Raw genomic sequence first — 24,923 nt, forward strand, 5'->3', positions numbered from 1 at the left:
TTACTATGTGATATGTATATGATGCATGAGGCATGATAACGTGATATCTTGGAATTATGAAAGTGTGATAAACTTTGTGTAAGTGACAAGTTAAGTATGTGTTAAATTGTGAGATCACATGTGTATTGAGATGTTGTGTGCATTGAGTTGTGAGCTATGAACCATACAATCACACGATTGTAAAACCATTTAAGGGCGATGAGTTAATGCACGATGAGTATTGTGATGGGATCCACTGTGGGAACTTGATGAGTTGAATCACTTTGAGGCACAACGATTTAAAATTATTTTGAGAACAATTAAGGAGTCGTGTGTTTTGTATAGTTCATAGATAGAGTCTATGTGTTAAAATGTTTTCTGGGTTGGACTTAAATCGGGAGGGAGAGGTATTGATGAACTTTTCAGAGTCTAGGCCTTGGGGGTACATACACCCGGTTTGAGTACTCCTTTAAGCTTGTGCCGATCCCACATGGTTGGAGCATTCTTGCAAAATAACATGATCCTGACTAGTCTCCCTATGATTTTACCTAGTCAGAGTGACCTGACTTACCAGTGTGTGGTCTGTCTAGTCATGTACTCCTAGGCGCTCGACGAGGTTTTTCATTGACATGGTATCACATTGCATATAAGATTGAGTTTTAGTTCATCTATTGCATAATGTATGTGTAATGACCATTGTAACTTGTTATGTGATGGTGTGTAATGCATTGTATAAGTGTGAGATGTTGTATTGTATTTGAGATGTGTTGTCTTGAATATGTGATTAATCGTGAAGGTGTGAAATGTGATTTGTGATTAAATTCTAGGACAAGTGATGTTACGTGTTGAGTGATGAGATGATGCAAACAGTGCCAAAGTTGAGCCTTGTTATACCTATATTGTTGTTATAATTATATTATTATTATATTTATATCATACATGTATGCTTTCATTTATCTTTATTCATTGAGGAATGTGATGACTCACTCCCTGTGTGTTGTTTGTGTTTGAATCTTATGATGATCTTGAACCTTGTGTTCATGAGAGCAGATGACTAGGTGGATTGTTTTAAGGAACCTTGTGCTGAAAGACATCGATACACAATACTTTGATACAATGTGACATTGGGACATGAGTTTTTGTTTTAATTGCATGTGTTTGGATCCTGTGATGATCTTGAACCTTGTGTTCGTGAGTGTAGATAGCTAGGTGGATTGCTTTAATGAATCCGGTGCTGGAGGACGTCGGGACACAATGCTCTGATAGGATGAGTCATTGGGGCATGAGTTCTTGTTTTAATTGCATGATGTTCCAAACATGTCAATTTATTTTACTTTATTTTACTAAGATGCTTAACTTGATTTCTTTTGTAAACTTGAACGACCTTGTTTTGAACCGAAAATGTTTTTGAGAAGTTTTATTTGGCAACAGTGAAGCAAATGTGGACCTTTTATCCACTTGGATTTACTCAGGATTTTATTGAATAAAATTGATTTAATTAGATTCTGTGTTTTATATGTTTTTCCCATTTATATGCATGTTGGGGTAGAGGTGTGACACTCCCAATATCATTTCTAATATGCACCCAATAAGTTCTGAAGAAAATAAGCTAGAACACATGAGTCCTTAAGGCTTTGTAGTGGTCTGTCAGACCCTAATTTCATCCCGGTATAATGTTTTATCATTGCCAATCGAATTGTGGCGTTTTGCACCGGTTATAGTGCAAGGCCAATGGGTCACTCAGGTTTTGGTGGTTATTTGTTAGATCCATAAACAAAGCCACAAGGAAGGGAAAAATGGTCTTTTCATGAAGATTTCTGACCCTAAATTCGCCCAGGCTAGCATCCAGCTCGCCTAGGCTTCCGGTTAACTTCAACCCTAAGCAAGCCACTCGCTTGGGCAAGCTACAACTTTCCTGGGCGAGTAGATACCTTCAGTCCTGAGCAAACAGCTCGCCTGGGCGAATTCCCCTACACTCAATGGTTGTTTTCTATAAATAACTATGCAGGGGAAGAGAAAAAAGGGCCACCAGCCTAAAACTAGAGAGAAAAACGCAGAAGAAGAAGGATAAGAGGGAAAGTGGAGTCGAGGTGCTGCAGAATTGTGACCATGGATCACTTCCTTCGTTATTTCTCTTGTTAGTCTTGTGCTTTGCGCATTGATCAGTTAGTTTTTCTTAAGGATTGAGTATAATCTTTGTACCCTCAGTGTCCCTTTTGATATTATATATGTATTAATCTCTTTTACTCATTATTGGTAATTTCATTCTACTCGTAATGCTTGATTCTAGTTGATCACTAGTGTCATGAAATTGGATTTTAAGTAAGACTGGAAGGTAATCTTAGAATCTTAACCGAATGATTTTACTTTTTACGTTACGTCGCTGGGAATAGAGCATAACATTTTGATTGTAAAAAGGCACAAGAATATAATTGTAATGTTGGGGTATTTACTGCATATGCAATGGACCGATATTCAGTAAATATTCTTAGGTTTCATGTGTGAGGAATCAACTTGGGATAACTATGTGTGTATCAACAATATTAGAAAATGACTTATATATGTTAATCTTATTAGGATACTAAGGGTATGAACGATAAAATCCAATCCTATATTTTCTTGAATCAATTTAAAGTCTTTTTTGTAATTTATGTATTTTTGATGCCCTAAACTCCGTTATTTTCATTTTCGTAATTTATGATTTTCGATGCACTAAATTTCGTTATTTTCATATTTTTCGTTACTTCTGTATTTTTGTTATTCTCGTGATTCCGTTATTTTTACTTTCCTTTACTTTAAGTTGCCACGCTAAGTCTTGGACCTGCCTGGTAATTCTCCTAGAGCGTTTGTTTTTTTTCATAGCACACGACGCTGGGTCTTGGACTTGCCTCGCGCACTCAAAGATATTCAACATATTTAAAAATTGGCGGATACAAAGGATATCCAACCAATAAACAAAACCAAAATAAAAAAATTGGTTCAACACATAAAATATTTGACTTAAAGAATTACGTAGGTCTAATTTTCTTATTGTACCTGGGGATACTAAGAGCAAGGGCAACACCCTTGTCGATTCGGAAAAAAAAAGAAAAAATAATGCAAAAAAATTCACCACTCTTGGGGAAATAAATAATTTTAAGGTCACTTTATTTTTATCACTTACTTGATTAAAGGCTATCATTCTTTGTGACAAGCACATGGGGTGCTACTAGCACCTTCCCTATGGGTAAATAACTCCCGAACCTCTTCTTTTCAAAATTCGCAGACCTTTCATTTTGGTTTTTCTAACGTTTCCCTTAAATAAACGTTGATAGTGATTCCCACTCGTTTTCTTCATAGAAGACAAAATTTCTTTTATTTTCTTTCACCGTCCCATTGTGATGTTAGGTTGCGACATGGTCCACGGTAAAAAAACATCTTTTACTTCACACAGAGAGATTGGGGCAACAAGGACTTCAAAGACTTGGTCTTCAAGCTAAGGAATAAGACCAAGATTCATGCAGTAAGGGAGGAATCTAGCAATTGACTGAAAAAGATTATGATAAAAAAGATTGAGCCTTTTTTTGGATAAGAGAAGTGTCTGTGCACCAAGCGTTGTCAATAAAAAAACTTGTTACCATATTTTTCTCCTCCCGATGATAGTCTGAGTATGGAAGAATTTGGTATTTTTGTTGATAAACTTCACCCAGTTTTCACGGGACTTTTGAAACCAAAGCATCTCGTCATGATAAAGAACTTGATCATACTTGACTTGCAATGATTTTTCGAACTGTATCAAAGCAGATGTGGGCTGAGTCTCCAATTGACTATGCACACTCTGAATACGCGCTTATAGAATTCTATTTTCTTTAAAAATATTGCCAAGAACATCTTTATTGAAAATAATCGACTCCTCCCTGACCTTCTTCAACTTAACCATAACATCACCATTAGTATTCCCTTAAGCTTGAGAAACAATATTCTCATACTCAGGATGAGATATCCAAGCTGCCAGAAAATGGAAATAAGGAACTTTTAATGTATTTGATTGATGACAATGGAGAGAATTATGATTGTTCTGTTTTTTTCCATTGCACAATAAACCAATCACCATGCAACTTTTTATTGTGATTTATTTTCGTAATTGTATGACCCCCATTTCCATAATTATTGGAAATATTATCAGCAATAATCATAGCATTTAATTTTGTTGTGGAACTGTCTCCCACTTGCCCTAGTGGCGAATTAGGCACTTTCGTATCACTCTCATTTGTTTCCATGTATTTTTTTTAAAATTTTGCATTCCCTTAATAAATGACCATATTATATGAAGACCATTATATTCAACCTTATACCAAAAATCTTTTAGCCATACCTTCCCCACAACCGGCTTCGTTAAATCGATTTCAACACATACTCTTGCGAACGTTCCCTTCTAGATGTCCTTCATGTTACTGTCCACCCTCACTGGATTTCCAATTGTTTCCACCAAAGCAAGAAGGATGTTCTCATCATAGTAGAGGAGATTAAGACCTGGAAATCTAATCCATATGAACGTCTTCTCAGCCTTTATCGTGGGTGATAAAAACTTTGGAGTCCAATGTTGCACCGTGAGATAATGATTGAAAAGCATCCATGGTCCTTCATCCATAACCTTTTATCAATCCGTAGCATTGTCAAATTTTACCATAAAATAGCCATTGCCAATATCTAATATCTCAAAACCTGCAATCAACTTTCATAACCTGCGGAGTCTCTCCTTCATCAAAGTACAACCTATAGATTTCCCTAGTAGTTTCAATACTAGGGCAATTTGCCATAGGGCACATAACCCTTTGAACATTGTATCAGAGATATGAAACATGGGTTTAAGGGGATTACCTCCCTCAAACTCAATACGTGCCAACTTATGTTCAATAAGATCAATTTTTGATTTTGGAGCTGGGATTGGTTTATCTCCCATAACTTGTCTCGGAATGAAAGTCTTTAGGGATGGGGTAGGAATACGAAGTCCACCTTCGTCAGGTGGTTCTTCACTAGAGCCCGTATAGTAACTATTTATGTTTATTGTTGTTCATAATGTAAATCTTTTCTATATATTTAATTAGATATGTAATGGATATTAAAATAATAATTGTCAATTTCTTTTGATGAAATTTCAGGGTTTAATACACTTTTATAATGGCGTAAGTTCTAATTCTACACTCTGATCCACGTGACCCTTCACTACTATGACTCTAGGCGATGCATGTGTCAAAAGTTGTCCAGAACAAAGAAGAAGAAGAAGATCGTGTATTACGATCTAGGCGATCCTAAAGCCAATAAGGCCAAGGTCAACATCAACAACATGAACCATGGAATTATTGACACAAGTTGGTTTTCTTGGCATTGCACAAAACACATTTTTCCTGTATGATAATAACTTGATATCAACACTTGTCGAGCATTGGAGGCCAAAGACCTACACGTTTCACATGCTAGTTGGAGTATTTTGTAGGGTTTACCCGTTAACGGTGAACTTGTGATAAAAAAATATTACACATAAATAAACTAGTTTTCACTGTGTACATATTTTATTTTATACATATACAAAATGAAAACTATTTTTCGTTATGTATTTTATACACATACAAAATGAAAGGCAATTACTTAACACACCTCGTTGTGTAATACATATTATCCAAGCAACAACTATATAGAAGTGGTGCGACGATGGTTGGGTGGCGACATAATGGTGGGTTTGGTGCGATGTGGAGGTGGTGTTAGGTGGTTACAATGGTTCTGATGGGTGGAGGTTGGGTGCAGTGGTCATGGAGGTATAGGGGAGAGGCAACTGCTTGGAAGGGGAAGGATAAGAATGAAATATTATGAATTTAAGTGATGTACTAAGCAAAATTTAGGTGAGTTAAGTAATTGCCAAAATGAAAACTAAGCATAACACATCAAGTGTTGCTATTGGTCCCTACATAAATTACTTTTGGCCCCTAACTATAGGTGAAAATACCATTCTACCCCATTTGAAATTCTCCACCCCCCTCTTCCGTCTTCCTCGATCCCTGTGCTTTTAGCCAGCTACTGATAGGATAATTGGATCGTCATTTGGAGGAGGTCAATTGATTTGACACTTCTTTGGTCGTATAAGGACCACTGTGTTGGGTCTGTTTGGATCAATCAAGAGCGACTGGAGTTGAAGCTTCTCAACCATAGAGTCGCCATTGGTTTCACAATATGTTCTCTCGTGAGTCATACCAATGATTAAGATTGCATCAACAAAATAAACGATTTAAATTGCGTATATATTTAATATGGTTAGTATGCATATAAAAAAAGTAATATTCAATCAATGCATATCATAAAAAGAAGTGTTCAATCAATTATTGAAGTGTTGTAATGTTCAATCAATAAAATGACACCAAATGTATTTTATATATATTTTTTCAATTAAAAAAATGGTATAATGAAATCACGAATTTGTTGTTAATTTTTTTGTCACCCCAAATAGTCTAAATTTCGTTGTGTTGTGAAAAAAATAACAATGGAATCACAATTCTGTTGTATCAAGGGGTGCCAAAAAAATAACAACGAGATTGTGATTTCATTGAATTGTCTGGGGTGACAAAAAACTATAAATTGGAATCATAATTTTGTTGTGGTAAGAAGGGTGCAAAAATGATTGCAAAAAGAAATCATAATTCTGTAAGAAGGATAATTTGAAAATAAACCCTTAGTAGGGGCCAATAACAATGAGAATGAGACCAATAACAACTCCAAAACATGTTGATAGATTTAGGCCACATGATTGTAGCCCAAGCCCATCCTAAGACGGCAAAAAACACATGAAGCAAATCACCCTGTCACAAGTCTTTTGTTTAATTTAATTTGAAAATTTAGATGAGGTCCAATTAATCTCACACTTCTTTGGTCGTACATGGACCAGTGTTTGTGGATTTGTTAGGAATGACTAGAATTGAAGCTTGTTAGTCATAAGTCGCCATTTGTTTAACAATATGTTCTCTCGTGAGTCATAACAACGATTAAGATTGCATTAAAAAAATGATTTAGATTGCGCCTATATTTAATATGATTATTATGCATATAAAAAAAGTAATGTTCAATCAATACATATCTTGAAAAGAAGTGCTCAATCAAATTATTTTAGTGTTAATGTTCAATCAATAAAAAGATACCAAATGTATTTTTTATATATATTTTTTCAATTAAAAAAATAGTACAATGAAATTACAATTTTTTTGTTACCCCAAATAATTTAGATTCCATTGTGGTGTGAAAAGAATAACAATGGAATTATGATTAAGTTGTATTATGATTGTAAAACGAAATTAGAAGTAGGTGAGAAGAATAATCTGAAAATAAAAAGGGATTAACCCCTTAGTAGGCCCAATAACAATGAGTGTGGGATTAATAACAAGTCTTTTGTTTAATTTTTTTTTTAATTTAATTTGAAAAATTGATCCCGAGAGAAACCTGGCGCGTCATGCTTCTTCGAATGCAACCGCAACCAAAGCCAGTTATTACTCTACCATCTCCACTCAAACCCTAACCAACAAACCCTGAACCCACCACGACAAATTTCCCACTCTCACTTTCATTCCGGCACGAACAAAACCCTAACCCGATGGAGAACCGAACCACCCAGGTTCGGTGCCCGGAGAACCAGGAGCTGGCCACCTACGTGTGGAACAAGTGGAAGGAAATGGCGCAGCAACCCAAAGGCATTTCTGACAACATCGACATGACCCTTTCCAAGGCCCACTTTAATCTCTGTAACTCCAAAACCCCCATTCGAACCATCAAAGATTTCTCTCAAGTCAAGTATGTGTCTGTTTCTCTCCCACTTATGTTACCATAGAAATGCCACATGGGTCAAAATTGTAAATTTATGATTATATGCATATTATAAAAATTATAATATTTGAATAGGTTGTCATGTTAGGAGTTTTTAATTTGTGCAGTTTTGTGGAATTGTGTTGTTATGTTTATATCTCTGAAGATTTGGTTTCTAATCGAGCCAAATGGTGTCATGTAATGCATGCAGCTGACTTCACCTAGTGGGATAGTTTTGAAAATTTGAAAAACTATTATCCAAATTTGATAAGTTGGTTGTGGACCTTGGTTTGAACTTTAGTGCAAAAGGGGTTGTTGGGTGTTTAATGATTGGTTGTATGCATATCATATCTCTTATTGGTGTGTTTGTGAAGTGGGGGGGGGGGGGGGTAAAGAATCTAGGGTGTTTAAATTGTGTTTGATGGGGGGAACTAATCTGATGGTGCTCTTATGTTTTCTGGAAGGGGTGTGGGGAAAATGATTTTGAAGCTCATGCAGGGGTTTTTTGGGACTGGTTCTGAACCAGAAGACTTGACTAAAAAGGGTATGTCTGGTGCTATTTACTTTTTTTTTTTCTTTCTGTTATTTCAATTTACTTCCCCCCCATGCATAGTTCTGTCTAATTTTTCCTTCTTCTCTAATCTTACAGGAAAAAGAACTAAAGGAACCAAACGTTATATGCCTCAGAGGAACTCTGTGGCATATGCATTGTTGATAACCCTTTACAGGTATACATACACAATACAGTCACATGCACTACTGATGTTATGTTTTTTTCTTTTTGGGTTAAATATGTTGTGGAAGTTATCATGGTAAAACTAGTTAGATTATGAGATTTAACTGATTTTTTAATAGGGGAACTTCAAGCGGGAATGAATTTATGCATAAACAGGAACTAATTGACGCTTCCGAAGCAAGTGGGCTATCTCGAGTGCCGATTGCGTATGTTTAATTATTTTCTGTTTGTGTGTTTTAAGTAGACAAGTGTTGTGAAAATGTATACAACTTTTGACCAAGCGCATTTTGCATGTCCAGGCCAGAAAAAGGGAAAGGAAAACCTGGACATTTTGGAAGTTCTTCACGGGATTGGTATAGTGGATGGAGTTGCATGAAGACCTTGATAGCTAAGGGATTAATTGTAAAATCAAGTTGCCCTGCTAAGTATGTTATTCCATAGTGTGCATGTCTTTTTTCACAATGTACTGCTACTCTGTTAATTTTTGTATATAAATCTTTCTTTTAATCTTTTATATTATCTTTCACATATTAAAATCTGTGAGTTAGGGGAACCTTCTTATTTTTGAATCTGTAACTAATTTCTTGAATTGTTTACAGTTAGGCTTGAGCATATTTTGTCCTTATAACGTGCTTCAACAATTGAGCCATCCTCTCTTTTTATTTGTTCACTATGTATTATATGCAATAAAATATTATATGGCAGAAATATTCTAAGTTGGAAAAAATAGAAACTAAGATATAGGATTTTTCAGGAAGGGGTTAAAAAAAATTATTTTATTGATATTTTTAGAATATTCCTATTTCGACACAAACAAGAAGGAATAGGAATCGGACTCTAGGAAAAGACAAATAATCCCCCCTAGGGTACCTTTTCCATATTTAAATTTATTTTGTTTCAAATTATCTATCTATATAGATATCTGTTTTATGTTTAGTATCGAATCCAATTTTCTTGTATTTTACAATAGAAACATATTTCTATAATAGAACTCTCTATGATAGAAAATTGTAAGAAATGTTTTTAGGCATTATTTTTGCAATTCATTATCAGTGAACATTGTGGTTGTGATTTGTTTAAGTATGCCTTCTATAGATGAATCTGCCAAGCAATGCTAATGTAAAATTTAATTTACTAGACACTAACTAGTAAAACCGGAAATTGTTAGTGGTTCTTGTTAAAATCTTTAAATACTAAGTATATGGACTTTAAATGAACCATGGAAGTTGATATGTTCAAATGAAAATTCTCCATTGATGAATTCTGTTGTGCTCAGGTACATGCTAACTCAAGAAGGTAAGGAAGCAGCACGCGATTGTCTTGCAAGATCTGGAATGGCAGAATCTATAGAGATGTCGTCTTCTGTTGAAATTCCTTCTTGTATGGATAACCAAAACTTGTTGGATGTGGAGCTCAATGGTCATGACTTGGAATCAGAGGTGTTGTCACCCTTGACCCAGCAAAAGAAGCCAATAGATGTTCCTCTTGATTGCCTTGAGAGGGTATTTTTCCTCTTAATAAAGTCCTTGTTACTTCTTTTTGTTTCTTCAAATCCATATTGTTGGAATTATGTGTTCTATATGTTACATAAAACCTAAAACACTAACCCTTATTTATACTAATCATAATCCTAACTAATTAAGGAAGCCTTATCCCACTAAGTGAGGTCGACTACATGGATCACATGATGCCATTGGCATGATAAGATTAAAAGAATATTCCAATAGTGGAGCAGTTTTCAGTAGTGGCCATGGTGGTGCCAATAGTGGCCAAAATAAAGGATTTTTGCATGCTATAGCGGTGCTACCATGATATAGGCTTCAAAAACCTCTTTTACCCATGAAACAACATTGTTTAGTTTTTGTTTTGTTTTGTTTTTTTTTTTTTTGGGGGGGGGGGTTCTAATTTTTTTTTCTTCACAAACATAATAGGATTTCAAATCCTTCTTCCTTGACCATTCCATGAAATGTTACCTCTATTTTGAGCTTTGTTCATTCATTAATGGACATTTTTCCCCTTTATTTCACCGTTTCTTCTACTCTTAGGTTTCCTTGCTAACTTCTATCTAATTTGTTCTGTTCTTTTTCTATTAAGTGCACCATCATCTTTCATTTTTTGACATCATTACTATGTTCTTATTGCTCCTAGAATGATGGTGATTGTGTCTGTAAATTGTGGCTTATTGTTTATCGTGAATTTCTTTAATTTTTGGTTCTTTCTTTCTTGTTTTTGAGTATTTTAAGTGTAGTATAAATTATTTAGTTTGCATTATAATATTTAAAATAGCTGCCATCCCTCTTCTTGCTATCTTGCTATAGCTTTTTCAGAGCTGGCCGCTATGTGTCACCTTTTGAGATTGATAACTATGAGTTGTACATGGCTACTTGGCTAACTCTCTACTATGACAAGTTCATCTAAGGATTTATTTGGAAAATATCAATAGAATACAAAATAGCAAGTATTGAAACTGTTAGGACTATGAGGAAGGGGAGTTAGTTACTACAGTTAGGATATTGATTAGTTAGTTAAGGGGTTAGTTAGTGAGTTAGAGGTGTTTATTAAATATAAATAGGGGAAGAAGGATAGGAGAGAGGGAGATCTTATCATTTGTAGATTGAGCATTAGCTCTTTGTGAAAGGATAAATCCTTTGTGAAGGGGAAACCCTTGGAGGAGAGTTTTCTCTTCTATTAGTTAGTCAATAAAATCCTTTCTTTTCTTTCTCATTTCAATTCTTGGTTCCTGACAGAAACACAACATATGTCAACATATTTTATATTCTCGTAGTTTATATTTATGATATAATATTATGAATTGTGAATTTTTTTTCCTTCAATTTTCTTGCATACGATGTCCATGAATTTTTTGTACTAAGAATTCCTGATTTGTGTCCCTTGTTATTCTCATGTCAATTTACTTGCAGTTGTTTTTTTTGCCTGATAATTAAAATGTACTTTTTTTTTGTCTGTTACAATTTCTTTTGCAGTTTACTCAAATGGGTTACTCCAAGGAGCACATTATTGGTGCTTTCACTGAAGTTTCCAAAAGCCATCCAAATAAAGATGTCTCATCTCTGTGGCCTGCTGTTTTATGTCATCTTCGAGAGGAACAAGTCTATGGTTCACAGCCAGAATCTCAAAGTAGTTTAAATAATCTTTGCTTGATTACTGCTTATACTGTGATAAACATTGTTTCTTTTTCCCTGTTTCTGAGTTTCTTAATTATATGTTTCTGACGAAACTTGATCTCTATTAATCATTTCATAAATGACCAGGGTCCAGAGACCTCATTGTAAAAGACAGCAGAGCTGTGAGCTTGCATGTGCGAAACATTTGTTCTCATGATATTCCTCCTTTCACCTTGAGAGCTTGCTCATCAGCTGTATGGTTTGATCCATTTGCAAAAATTGATCTACTTTTTATATTGTGTGTTCTTTCTAATGTACGTGAAATATAACGAGTAGTACTTTCTCAGAATGATTTAGAAATATTTTTCTTTTTGAATTACAAAATTTGTTGGTTTTGATCACTTTGAATTTTTAAAAGGTTTATCCACTAACAAGTACCATTCTTGTTCAGATATCATTTTTATGTTACAAAATACTATAGAAGTTACATGTTGCATACTTGCATTAACATCAATTGCATTCATTTTTACTATTTTGTACATTCATTTTATGTTACAAAATACTATAGAAGTTATCTGCACGGTAGTCAAAATCGCGAGTTGGAGCGTAAGATCGTACGCACTTACGATCTTTTTCAGCCTGTCCGAGTTTGCATCTGGTGTAGATCGTCTTATTGCCGTGGAAGATTGACGCTTGCAGCGGCGCGGTGCTCCTCTGCAAGTTCCTGTTAGGCTTGAACGCGGGTCACAAGCGGGTCAGGTTTGCGCTCCAACTCATGAACTGAAGGATCGTTGGAAATTTGGGCTTAAAAAACCCTAGCGGCCCACACCCTTCATCCTTCTATTCTGAGTTGTTTTTTACTGCAGCCCTTTTAACCTAGAAACCCAAAGTTTTACTGCACTCCCTTTTCCCCTCCTATAACTCCTAAAACGAAAATTACACCCCACTTTTACCGCCACTAATTCCCTCAATTTCTTTTTACTCTTTCAGTCCTTCCATCCTAAAACAAAAATGTGACTCCCTTCACTCACTTACTCCTCTTTCTCTCTTTCCAGTTTCAGAACCCACAATCCCTTTCACTTTCTTCCATGTTCTCTCTTTCAAGTTTCAGCACCCACAATTGAAGTATAATTTTGTCTTTTAAGTGTCATATTCTGATTTATTTTAGTTTATATATGCACATATATATGATATATGATTATACGTGCATATATATGAATTTCATAAATTTTGTATGATTTTACAATCCGTGTTACGATCCCCTGATTTACAATCCTTACTCCCCGTCCCGAGAGTAAAATCTCAATTTTGACTACCATGGTTATCTGTTTTGCAAGTACATTTGCATGTCATAAGAGTAAGACGATAGTGCTTATTGTCCTTATTTATTATTTCTGTTGTACTGTTCGTCCTGATTTATCAAATTAAGCGCAGTAGACCCTAGTTGAACAAGTACACAACTTGGTTCAAATTTCTTGAAATTAAAGTGAGAGTGGGAATTTTTGTCATGGTGGGTTCGCAGGGTTTGTTGGTTAGGGTTTGAATGGAGATGATTGAGTAATAACTGGCTCTGGTTGCAGTTGCAGTTGCAGTTGAAGAAGCATGACGCGCCAGGTTTCTTGGGGATCACTTTTTCAAATTAAACAAAAGACTTGTGACAGGGTGATTTGCTTCGTGTGTTTTTGCCGTCTTAGGATGGGCTTGGGCTAGAACCATGGGGCCTAAATCTATCGACGTGCTTGGGAGTTGCTATTGGCCCCTTTCCCATTGTTATTGGCCCTTACGAAGGGGCTAACCCCTTTGTTATTAGTTCAATTTTCTTAATTACTCTGTTACATCCAATTCAGATGTTAAAATTGACAAGAATTAAATGCAGATCCAATTTTGATATAATAAGACAATTGTCCTCTTATACATATCTTTTTCTCATTCTATTTCGTCTATTTATTTCTCAAAAATGAATTTTTCTGGCACATCATGCTCTACACCAGTGTATGCTGGCAGTTACCAACTGAATAATACCACATTCCTCTACCAGCCATGGACTTGTGCTCAAATCTCTTTGATTGCAAATTTTTTACCCCTTGCTACAGTTCAAAACCTGTGTTATTTTCTCATGCTTACATGTTCTAGTTTAAAACTTTTGCAGCTACCTTCATACATGTCCCTCTAACCAAAATTCCCTGGTCACCTGAAATATTTCTTCTAGCCAATCCCCCATCCCTAGATTTTTCTGAGATTTTCTCTTTGGACAAAAACTTCCTTTGTTGTCTTCACAGCCATTCTCCTTTTACTCTCCTAAAATCTCTCCTCTTCAAAAGCTCCAATTATTTTCACCTCCAAAAAACCCCAACATAGCCAGGTTGAAATATAAAGTTCTTACATTTTCTGTTGAACCAAACAAATCATTTGTGCTTCTGCAACTCTTCCTTCTTTGGCTGAGCTTGACACTCATGGACATGAAAACCAAGACCTAGACAGTCTTGTGTAACCTCATGGATTCCCTTCTCAGACCCATGTAAGGGCACTTTTGAAGCCATTACCAACAAGATTGTATTATCTCCTATATTGCATAAATATGGGCATTCTGAGTCTAAAATTTTATATTTGGAGCCATAAATAAAAAATAATAGGTAAATCTTAATGAAAATAAGGTGTATGCATAAGAGGGTGTTGTCTTTAAATATCATATGCTGACGTCCATAGCAGGTGTATTTTATTATGTCAATTTAAACATCTAAATTAGATGGAACAGAGATGAAAATGAGTTGTATTAAAATTAGAGTTTAATGTGCTTAGTTTGATAGGGTGGAAAGTGCTAATTCAATAATAAACTAGATGGGTAAAATGCATTTGACCCTAATTTTCTTTTATTTATTTCATTGTATTTATTTAAATTTTGGCTTATACATGCTGCATAGTTATAGTTTTTGAAACAAATTTTGATATTAGTACTTGATAAATATCTTAGGACCGACCCATGCAAAATCCTAACAAGGATGAGCTTGTATCAAAGTTGAACATTTTAAATGTGCCACCATTGAGCTTGGGGGAGAGATTTGAGGATGCTTATGACGTAGTTTTAATTTTGGATGATCGGGAGCAATTTGCCACACAGGGGTCAGTAACATGAATCCATTATCCCTATTTTCACTCAGGATATTGTATGATTTGTATCAGAGGCTATTTTTCACAATCATTCAAGTATTGTTCGTCTTTCTGCTAATAGCTCCAATGAATTTTATATTCCATTGTTTCAGATCAAGATCCAGGAAAATTATTGAGAATATCCGCAGCCAGTTCAAAATCCAGATAGAGGTATGTTTGATGTCATAACTATTTACTGGTAGTTCCAGACTTCCTATTGCTTCTCAAAATTTGTGTTATGTATTGTATACTGCATGCTGATGCTAATATATACCATGGGAACTGACATTGACCAATGTGATCACTTGGGGATGTATCAATATTATGCTTTGGTTTTGCATATAGGAGAATATTTACAAGTATATATCTTATTGCTTTAAGATGAACATTCACTTGACTTTGGAGTCAAAGGTGCTCATTTAGTCAGTGAGGACCTCTAGGTATCATGGTATGGTATTATGGAACAGGACAATTGTTTGATGCTGGCCTTTACAAGTGATATGCTTCCTTATATTATTTGCTAATAGGTTTTCAGTTTATGTGGAAATAGTATAATAGGAAACGAACAAAAGATAGGTAGAGAAAGGAGAAAGGAAGGGTTCTTTTATTCAGATGAGCAGAAAGGGAACTCAAGAGGCAGAATCCTCTTACAAGGGGAAGTCCCCTTATCACTGAGACGACTCACTTTGTATTATTTTCTCCTAAGGTGCCTTTAAAATTTTCCCACATTTAACTCCAAATGGAACCTCTTGTAACTGACTCATTATTGATTAACCACATATTAATTCCAAATAAAACCAATTGTAACTGATGTAATAATCTCCTAATAAAAACCCTTGTAAATTACTCATAACATGTTAAGCACTTATTACTGTTTATTCGTCCTAGAATAATCTCTCCAGATTTTGCTTTCATTAATTATTGACATGGGTTCTTGTCTGGGTCTTACAATACCACCCACTGAAGAATTAACCTTGTCCTCAAGGTTGAAGTCTGGAAACTAACTGGCTATGAATAGTGAAAACATCCTCCCTAGTAGCTTCTTCTATGGGCTGGTCTTACCGCTGAATCAGAACCTATTCCACTCGCACTCGCTGCCTAGTTATTGATTGAGCCAATTGTAACTCCAAATTTTAAACAAATTGTAACTGATGTATTAAACTTCTAATAAAAACCTTTCTTACTTATAATATATTAGCCACCTATTAGTGTTTATTCCTTCAGGAATAGATCATCCAAACCTTATTCTCCTAATTAATTATTGGGATGGGCTCATCTCTAACACTGACAGCCAATATTCTTACCTATCGTTATGTATTTCTTTTTGGGAACTTATCTTTGGCAAATTATTACATGCTTCAAAAAAGAAACAGCCAGGAAGTCGTAACAAAACTGTTCTTCAATTTGAGCAGATTATCTATGTTTTGATTTTCAGTTAAAGTTTTTGGGTACCAATGGTTGTAAAACAAATTAGATGTGATATTAAACTTTAGCTGATTTGGATGGAACTTGCATTTAAATGTTGTATCTGAGCTCCTTTATTTAGAAGATAGTAAAAATAATCTAGAAATTGGTTCCATATATAGGTTCGACGATTGCCAGTCGGAGATGGGATTTGGATAGCGCGCCATAAAACTCTGAACAGTGAATATGTGTTGGATTTTATTGTTGAGAGGAAGAAAACTAATGATCTATGCAGTTCAATCCGGGATAACCGCTATAAGGATCAAAAACTAAGACTTCTGGTAATTATTCCTTCTTAAATAGATAGAATTGTTTCTTGACAATATAAATGGTTTGAACATGTGATGGCAAGCATATGCATATATATGGTCACAGATTAATGGTTCTACTTCTTTATTTTCCTATTTTAAAGAAAATAAAGTGATAAATGTATGGTTGTAGAATTTTGGTGAAGATATCATTCAGTGGCTGGTAACTTTGTAGGATACCCTATATTCTTTTGGCATGATGTCGAGGAATGTCATCATTGTTACTGAAACATTACATCAGTTGAAACTTTAGTTGAGTTATATCATTTTCTTTTATAATTTCACTGACAAAGAGTGTAGCACATTATTGCTGTGAAGAAGTTAGTCAAATTACACATTGTTTGTGCTGCTTGAAATATGTTCATGTTATTCCTATTTTATTCAGCTATATAATTTAAAAGCATGCCATACTGACATAGCCTCCTCATTCCCCACTTCTCAATCCAATTGCTCATTGTTAGAGGTGTGGGCTGAAGAAGCTGATATATCTTGTGGAAGGTGACCCAAATTCTTCTGAAGCTGCTGAAAGCATAAAAACTGCGTAAGTATTATTTATTATTATTATTATTATTTAAATCATTGTGCTGTTACTGTTAGCCATTGAGGTGGGAAGGGGGGGTGTTAGAGAATAAACCAAATTCAGCCTGATGTGCATCATTATTACCATCACTATTATGACATTCATAGCAAATGCTAAGGTTTGGTTTGGAATAACATTTTATTTTCAGTTTTCACAATTACTTATACCAAACTTTGAAATAGGAAACAAAATGGAAACAGGATGACATTTTTTTTTGTAATTATTGGTAAAAACAGGAGGTGGAAGCAATTTCTTTTCACAAACCAAACACACCTTAAAGTACTTTGGTTTGGGTTGATTGGGGTTTATTCTATGAAATTTTGTTGTTTTCTATCTTTAATAATCATACCAGTAGTTGTGTACCGCACTGGTCTCTTAACTGTAAATTAGTTACTTCTGATTACTACATTGTTCCTTTGTGTTTCTTTGTAGTTTTTATCATTGACAATTGAAAGTAGACGCAGGCTAGTGTGGGAGACCTAAAGTATTTTGGTGCATTAGATATATTATTAATTTTTAATTCGATCGTTAAGATTTTTTCATTTTCCTTTTCTTAACTTTTTTATTTTCCTTTTCTACCTTTCTTCTCTTTTCTGGTTTCATTCTCCTTCCTTTCTCATCACCGTCGTTGTAGGCGGTGGCATTCCTCTGCCGAATGAACAGCCAGAATGCCACCATGACTCCGTCACCATCGCCGGAAAATCTCCGTTTTAAATAACCAGATTCAGAAAACAGATGTAGGAACCAGCAATGAACATTCAAACCAAAAAATCAAAATTCAAACCTAAGTGAAGTGAAATCCAGTCAAATGCATTAGATCAAGAAATCAAGAAGCACAAAATGCAGTCAGATGAAAAAAATCAGTTCTTCACAATTCAAAAAAGAAAAATTATATCGCTTCTCAATATCCAAACGCCAGATTCACCATCTTCTCACATTAACAAGAAGCCAAAAAGCTCCGGTGGGAACCTGCCTCTCAGCAAAGGCATGACATTTCACTGCTGCACTCATCCTCGGCGTCTCCTGTGATTTGAATCAACAGCTCGTGGTGCAAATCGAGGAGAAGCCACCTTGGCCACTGGACGACTAGCGGCGGCTGTTTCAGTGACTGTGTGCCATGACAAGGACGAGATCGAGAGATTGGAGTTCTCCTTCCTCTTCATGTTCTCCCTTATAGTGTCACTTTTGTTGCCACGCTTGAAGAGAAGTAGAGCCTCGCCAGGATGAGCTTTGCTCTGCCACTGCTACAAGAGCCTTTGAAATGAGGAATTAGGGATTTAGGGTTTACCGGGAGAATCAGGAAAGAGAGGGGTAGTAAAGGTAAAAGGTAAAGAAGAAAAAAATAGAAGAAAATCATCCAACCTTTGATTAAAAACTAGTATATCCAAGGGTCTACATTCACTTTCCCATGGTGGGAGACCTAATGAGGTTTCCCATGCTAGCCTGTCTTGAAAGTATCATTTCTGACTTGTGATTGGTGCATGCGAGTGAGAAACCATTTAATACAGAAATTTGCCATTAACAACTATTTTGTTTATTTGGTAATGTGGTGGATAGAGTAGTACTTATGTTTTGTTATGGTGGTGCCATTTTGCATGAGGTTTCTGTAGCAGTAAGATGACTATGGGTTACTAGATTTTTCGTGAGTGAAGTTTATTTAAATTGTTTGCCTATATATCTAAAAACTCAAAACATTAACCCCGTTTACGATGTTTTTAATCCCAACTTGTACAGTTGTTTTACAACTGAGATTCTGGAGGGATTTGATGTTCAGAGAACAAGTGGCTTAGGTGATACTCTAAGGAAGTATGGTTATCTTACCCAAGCAATTTCTCAATATTACAAGTCAGAAATTTTTGAAGACAATGTTAAAGGCTCTGGGGCATGTCCTCCCTTTGATGAATTTATTAAAAGGTGTCAAGACCTTGAAAAAACAACAGTTAGTGATGTATTTGCCATGCAGCTTATGCAGGTATTAACAATTTAAAAATTAAATTTTATCTGTTTTTCTATTGGTCGTTTAGTTTGTCTGACTAAATTAAATCCAGTGACCTTGAGTATCTTTTTAATTTAAAAGTTACAAGAAATCTACACCACCTTCAGGTGTAATATAGCTTTCAAACACTATTTACTGGCAATTTTCAGAAATCACAGCACAGCTTAAATTGCACGCTTATTTTTGAATTCATTGTACTTTGATGAATTCTCATTCCTTTTTTGCTGGATCCTCAAATATACTTTGACGCTTTAGTGAAATATGATCAGAACTGGCTGATTATAGTGATGTTTTGGTCTCGAGCCTATGATTTGCGTAATGAACTGCATTTTTTTTTTGTAAAATTGGATGAGTAATTCTAATAACTAACTTTTTCATCCTGTAAGTTATTAAATGTTTTTTTATTTAAACATGTTGGAATTTGCAAATGCAGGTCCCCCAAGTTACAGAGGAGGTTGCCATGGCTGTGTTGGATTTGTTCCCCACACTTTTCTCTCTTGCCCGTGCTTACTCACTACTCGTGAGTCCCTTTTTCTTTCTCCCTAACAGGAAGTCAATTGTCTATAAATGACAATTTGATTCGGATTGGATACTTGCAAAGACTTGTGTGAGCATGGGTTTGGATACTATAGTGCACACTGTGCTCTATACCCACATAATGTTACATTTTATAACTAGGATTTGAAAGATCTTTGGGTAGCTTGATCTGAACTGAATATAGAACTTTTAATTGATATTTTTGTTAATTTTTGTTTTTGAATAACTTTATTGTTTTACTAGTTTGTACAAAAATGTCATAAGGAGAGAGAATATTCCATTTAACTAAAACGCTGGTAGTGAATTTGATTCAAAGTATTTCAGTATCCATTCAGTATGAATATGAGATTAAAGCTGCAATTTCCAGAATCATGGATCTGGATTGGAGTCTATTTCGTAAACACTGATATGAGTGTGTTTGGAATAATAGTTTTTAGAATCTTGAGAAACTTGATTAGTATTTAAGAGCCACACTCTATTTAGCAAGGAGGTCTAGTTCAGTTAGTTGAGTAGGGTATGAGTGTTGTAAAATTCCTGATAATGTGTTCAATTCCTATGGATAAAAAAAGAATCACTATTTCATGGCATTCGTTTAGTTCTTTTTTAGATACTTTGTCACTAACTTTTGCTCCCTCCCCCTTCTAATTTTACCCACTCTGATTGTTTGATTTGATTAGGATGGTGATGGTTGTGCCCAGGAGGAGATGCTTCGAAGACAGAGTAACAGTGTGATCAATGCAGTTGCCAGTAGGAACATTTTTCAGTTCGTTTGGGGCAGCTGACTTGCATTTTCCCCTTAAAGTTGAATTTTTGGATGTCAATCCACTAAAGCGAGGTGAATACCATATTTTTCGTACTTTTGTAACTCATTATTGAATGTGTTTGTAAAATTATTGGGCATTATAACCGATGCTTATTTTGGCAGCAATTTGTATATTTTGTAAAGGAAAATCCCACACACACACACACATATAGGGCATTAGGTATAGGAGTTAATTTTTATTTTATTTTATCGTATAACTGTTCTTTTGTTACGGCAGAAAGTAATCTTTATTGCTGAACAAAAGTCTAAAGCACAAACTCAGTATGTGAAATATTGAGTCATTTTGTCTATTTTTATTTATTTATTTATAAATAAGCTTTTTTAAATAAACCGATATAATTTGCTTCTTAAAATAAACAAAATTATTATTTTTTAAAACAGAAGCAGTTTAGACTTTATACTTACACTAAAAAATAGAAAGTTGTTTACTTTATACTCATGAACACACCTCATTTGATACACGTTCTTGTGATTTCATTTACCAACTGATCATGCAAGCAAGGTATTGACCTAAACTTGATATTATTGTATCTGTTGGCACGTAGGTGGAGTTGACAAAATGAACATATTTTTTAATTTTTAGCCCGATATTTTAGGTGAATTTAATTGGGTTTATTTTAGCCTGTTTTTTTTTTAAAATTTTTCTTTTAAATTTATATAAATTTAGATAAAAAAGTAAAATGAGTCAATTTCAGCTGGCCTGGTGAGCCACAGAGCTTGACTGGATTTTTTTTAAAAAAAATGAGGTATATAGAATATGGGCTGGTTTGGCCTAGTCAATGGTTGGGGCTGGCTTGTCCATTTTGCCACTCCTACATGTAGACTGTGGGAATTGCTAGGGGCACCCAGCAAGATTGCTGTTGCACCCAGCAATTTTTTAGAATTCCCAAAATACCCCTTAATGTTTCCGCGTAAGAACCTTTTTCCGTAGTTAATGTTACAACTGTGGAAGAACCTTCTTCCATGCCATCTCATGGAAGAACTTCTTCCGCAGGAAGCCACGGAAGAAGGTTCTTCCGTAGTTGCAAATTACAATTACGGAAGAACCTTCTTCTTCACAGTTGTAACATTAACTGCGGTCTTCCGTGTCATCTCGCGGAAGAACTTCTTCCGTAGGAAGCCACGGAAGAACCTTCTTTCGTGAGTTAATTTATTTTTTGGTTTTTAAATTTTTGGATTATTTTGTATTTTGTATTTTACTATTACAAAATTTAGTGCATATTTAATTCGGGTTATTATTACAAAATAAAAAATATTTATTTAATATATATTAAATTTTGTAATAGTAAAAAAAATTGTGAAAGTAAATATTTTTTATTTTTAAAAGAATATATGGATTAAATATTTTTTATTTAATCTAGGCTACTATTACAAAATTTAATGTATACTTAATTTGGATTACTATTACAAAATTTAATGGATTAAATATTTTTGTAATAGTAATCCGAATTAAAGCATTAAATATTTTTTATTTAATTCGGATTACTATTATAAAATTTAATGCATTCAATATTTTTGTAATAGTAACCATAATTAAATATGCATTAAATATTTTTTATTTAATTCGGGTTACTACTATAAAATTTAGTGCATATTTAATTTGAGTTATTATTACAAAATAAAAAATATTTATTTAATATATATTAAATTTTATAATAGTAAAAAATTTTGTGATAATAAATATTTTTTATTTTTGAAAATATATACGGATTAAATGTTTTATTTAATCTGGATTACTATTACAAAATTTAATGCATTAAATATTTTAGTAATAGTAATCCGAATTAATGCATTAAATATTTTTTATTTAATTTGGGTTACTATTATAAAATTTAATGCGTGAAATATTTTTGTAATAGTAACCAGAATTAAATATGCATTAAATATTTTTTATTTAATTCGGATTACTATTACAAAATTTAGTGCATATTTAATTCGGATTATTATTACAAAATAAAAAATATTTATTTAATATATATTAAATTTGTAATAGTAAAAAAATTTGTGATAGTTAATATTTTTTATTTTTAAAAAATATACAAATTAAACAATATATAGGTTATTAGCACAACACTATAACCAACTGGGATAATGAGCCAATTATGTTATAAAATAAATAATGTTACTATAGATATTATTACAATTTCTAATGCATATTTAATGCGCATGTAAATTTAAATAATAAATTTTATGATAATTAAATTTGATATAAATCATACGAATTATTTAATTTGTATATATATTTTTTTAAAATAAAAAATATTTACTATTACAAATTTTTTACTATTACAAAATTTAATATATATTAAATAAATATTTTTTATTTTATAACAGTAATCCAAATTAAATATACATTAAATTTTGTAATAGTAACTCGAATTAAATAAAAAATATTTAATGTGGGTTACTATTATAAAAATATTTAATGCATTAAATTTTGTAATAATAACCCGAATTAAATAAAATATATTTAATGCATTAATTCGGGTTACGTTTACAAAAATATTTAATGCATTAAATTTTGTAATAGTAATCTAAATTAAATATATAATAAATTTTATAATGATAACCCAAATTAAATAAAAAAATTTAATTTGTATAATTTTTTTAAAATAAAAATTATTTACTATCACAAATTTTTTTATTATTACAAAATTTAATATATATTAAATAAATATTTTTATTTTGTAATAATAACCTGAATTAAATATGCATTAAATTTTGTAATAGTAAAATACAAAATACAAAATAATCCAAAAATTTAAAAACAAAAAAGCAAATTAACTCACGGAAGAATATTCTTTCACAGTTGAAAATAACAACAGCGGGAGAACCTTCTTCCGTGCGATATCGCGGAAGAAGTTCTTCCGCAGGAATCCATGGAAGAAGTTTCTTGCGCTGTTGTTATTTTCAACTGCGGAAGAACCTTCTTCCGTGGCTTTCTGCGGAAGAAGGTTCTTCCGCAGTTTAAAATCGCGTTTTTTAAACAAGGACAGTTTTGTCCGATCACATAATTACTGGGTGCACCAGCAATTTTGCTGGGTGCACCTAACAACTCCCTAAAATTGGAAAATAAATTCAAATAGTCTTTTAATGAGTTTTTTTTTTAATCTTGTTATCCTCAAAATAAGAAAACATACTGTCCTGCATAACAGAATTGAAAGTTAAAGTTATCTTTCCCACTTTGCATGTCTCACTCTCTTTTCTCACCATGGTTGCACCCCTTTCTCATTTTAATTTATTTATTCACTGCTTTGGGATAAAAAGATAGCACCACCATCGACTTGTGTAACTTTTGTGATTATGCTCACAAATTCTCCATGTGGAATTTCTTTTACAGTTTTTTTATGCAAAGACAAATTGCATATGGTCCCAGTTATTGAGACTGCAGTAGAAGACGATAATCCAAACCAACTCACCATTTTCAAAGTGGATGCTGTTTTGCTCTTTCACTTGTAGTCACACTACAATGGAAATAGTGCCGGAGCGTGGTGTTGTTAAATAGTTAAGCGAACGTATCAATAAGATAAATTAAAAAGAGTATTATAGTAAGTTTGATGTTAATAGATTTGTGTTGTACATTATTTCATCAAACGATGTACAAGAAGAAAATTTATCCTATACCTAAGTTATTCTGTTGTGTTCTTCTTGTTGTGTACCAATCGTGCTAAATATGCCACATTACTAAATTATAGGATCGAAACTGGCACCTACATGTCTTCCTATGATGTTAACGTACCAAAATTATATGTTTTTGGGAATTTTATGAGCTGTCCAACTGGATTTCAGATTAAATTTGATGGATTTAAATTTGAATTTTAAAAATTAAATTTGATGTATTTTGAGGATGTGATATCCTAAACCATATATTTGAATTGTTGACCTATATATATTCTTTTAAAATATAACTTTTTAAAAATTATACTTATAATAAAAGCCTTTTGACTTAAGCGAGTAATATTTTGTATAATATAATATTATATTTATAGTCCATTCAGAAAAAAATATAATATTATATTTATGTTAATATCATTCATTTTAAAATATATATTAAAAAATATACTTTAATCTTAGTTTCATATCTTTTTAATTTTATAATTTAATTATACATAATGTTAATATTGATATATTATATCAAAAAATTAGATTGATCCCGTTTTATCTCATAATTTTAATTGAGTCAAATTTGAATTTAAATAAATAATCTTATAATTTATTTTAGTTAACACCATTAATTCTTGGAAGATTCTTGAATTTAAATAAATATTTACTCTGGTTGGTTATAAAAATATTTTTTTTTCTTTCTAGAATCAGCAAATTTGTTTTACTGATTGTTCCTTCCTGTACATTGTGCATCGCTATTGGACAATTATTTTAGACAAGTTGAACCTCATTCATACGTTT

The 24,923-nt window shown here is 33.4% G+C and overlaps 1 protein-coding gene across 2 annotated transcripts; it reads left to right on the forward strand.

Annotated features, from left to right (window-relative positions):
• Nucleotides 1-7,414: 7,414 nt before the first annotated feature.
• On the forward strand, nucleotides 7,415-20,713 carry LOC114377672 (crossover junction endonuclease MUS81). Of its 2 annotated transcripts, XM_028336300.1 has the most exons (15): nucleotides 7,415-7,791; nucleotides 8,268-8,347; nucleotides 8,453-8,531; nucleotides 8,659-8,745; nucleotides 8,839-8,964; nucleotides 9,816-10,041; nucleotides 11,524-11,677; nucleotides 11,812-11,918; nucleotides 14,636-14,784; nucleotides 14,925-14,982; nucleotides 16,398-16,556; nucleotides 17,045-17,124; nucleotides 18,898-19,135; nucleotides 19,593-19,679; nucleotides 20,374-20,713. In XM_028336300.1, exons 1-15 carry the CDS (start codon nucleotides 7,595-7,597, stop codon nucleotides 20,476-20,478), a joined length of 1,932 nt encoding a protein of 643 aa, XP_028192101.1. In that variant the 5' UTR covers nucleotides 7,415-7,594; the 3' UTR covers nucleotides 20,479-20,713. The 2 variants fall into 2 exon arrangements, with proteins under 2 accessions (XP_028192101.1, XP_028192102.1); XM_028336301.1 differs by lacking the exon at nucleotides 18,898-19,135.
• The last annotated feature ends 4,210 nt before the right edge of the window (nucleotides 20,714-24,923 follow it).

Source organism: Glycine soja, chromosome 11 (assembly GCF_004193775.1).
Source record: "Glycine soja cultivar W05 chromosome 11, ASM419377v2, whole genome shotgun sequence".
In the NCBI taxonomy this organism is placed as follows: Eukaryota; Viridiplantae; Streptophyta; class Magnoliopsida; order Fabales; family Fabaceae; genus Glycine; species Glycine soja.

What these genes read in the sequence shown, in the direction of transcription:
- LOC114377672 (XM_028336300.1), top strand. Translation starts at nt 7,595, where the DNA reads ATGGAGAACCGAACCACCCAGGTTCGGTGCCCGGAGAACCAGGAGCTG. An exon ending in AAAGATTTCTCTCAAGTCAA is followed by an intron (nt 7,792 to 8,267) that starts GTATGTGTCTGT and finishes GTTTTCTGGAAG; the next exon opens with GGGTGTGGGGAAAATGATTT. An exon ending in CTCTTGATTGCCTTGAGAGG is followed by an intron (nt 10,042 to 11,523) that starts GTATTTTTCCTC and finishes TTTCTTTTGCAG; the next exon opens with TTTACTCAAATGGGTTACTC.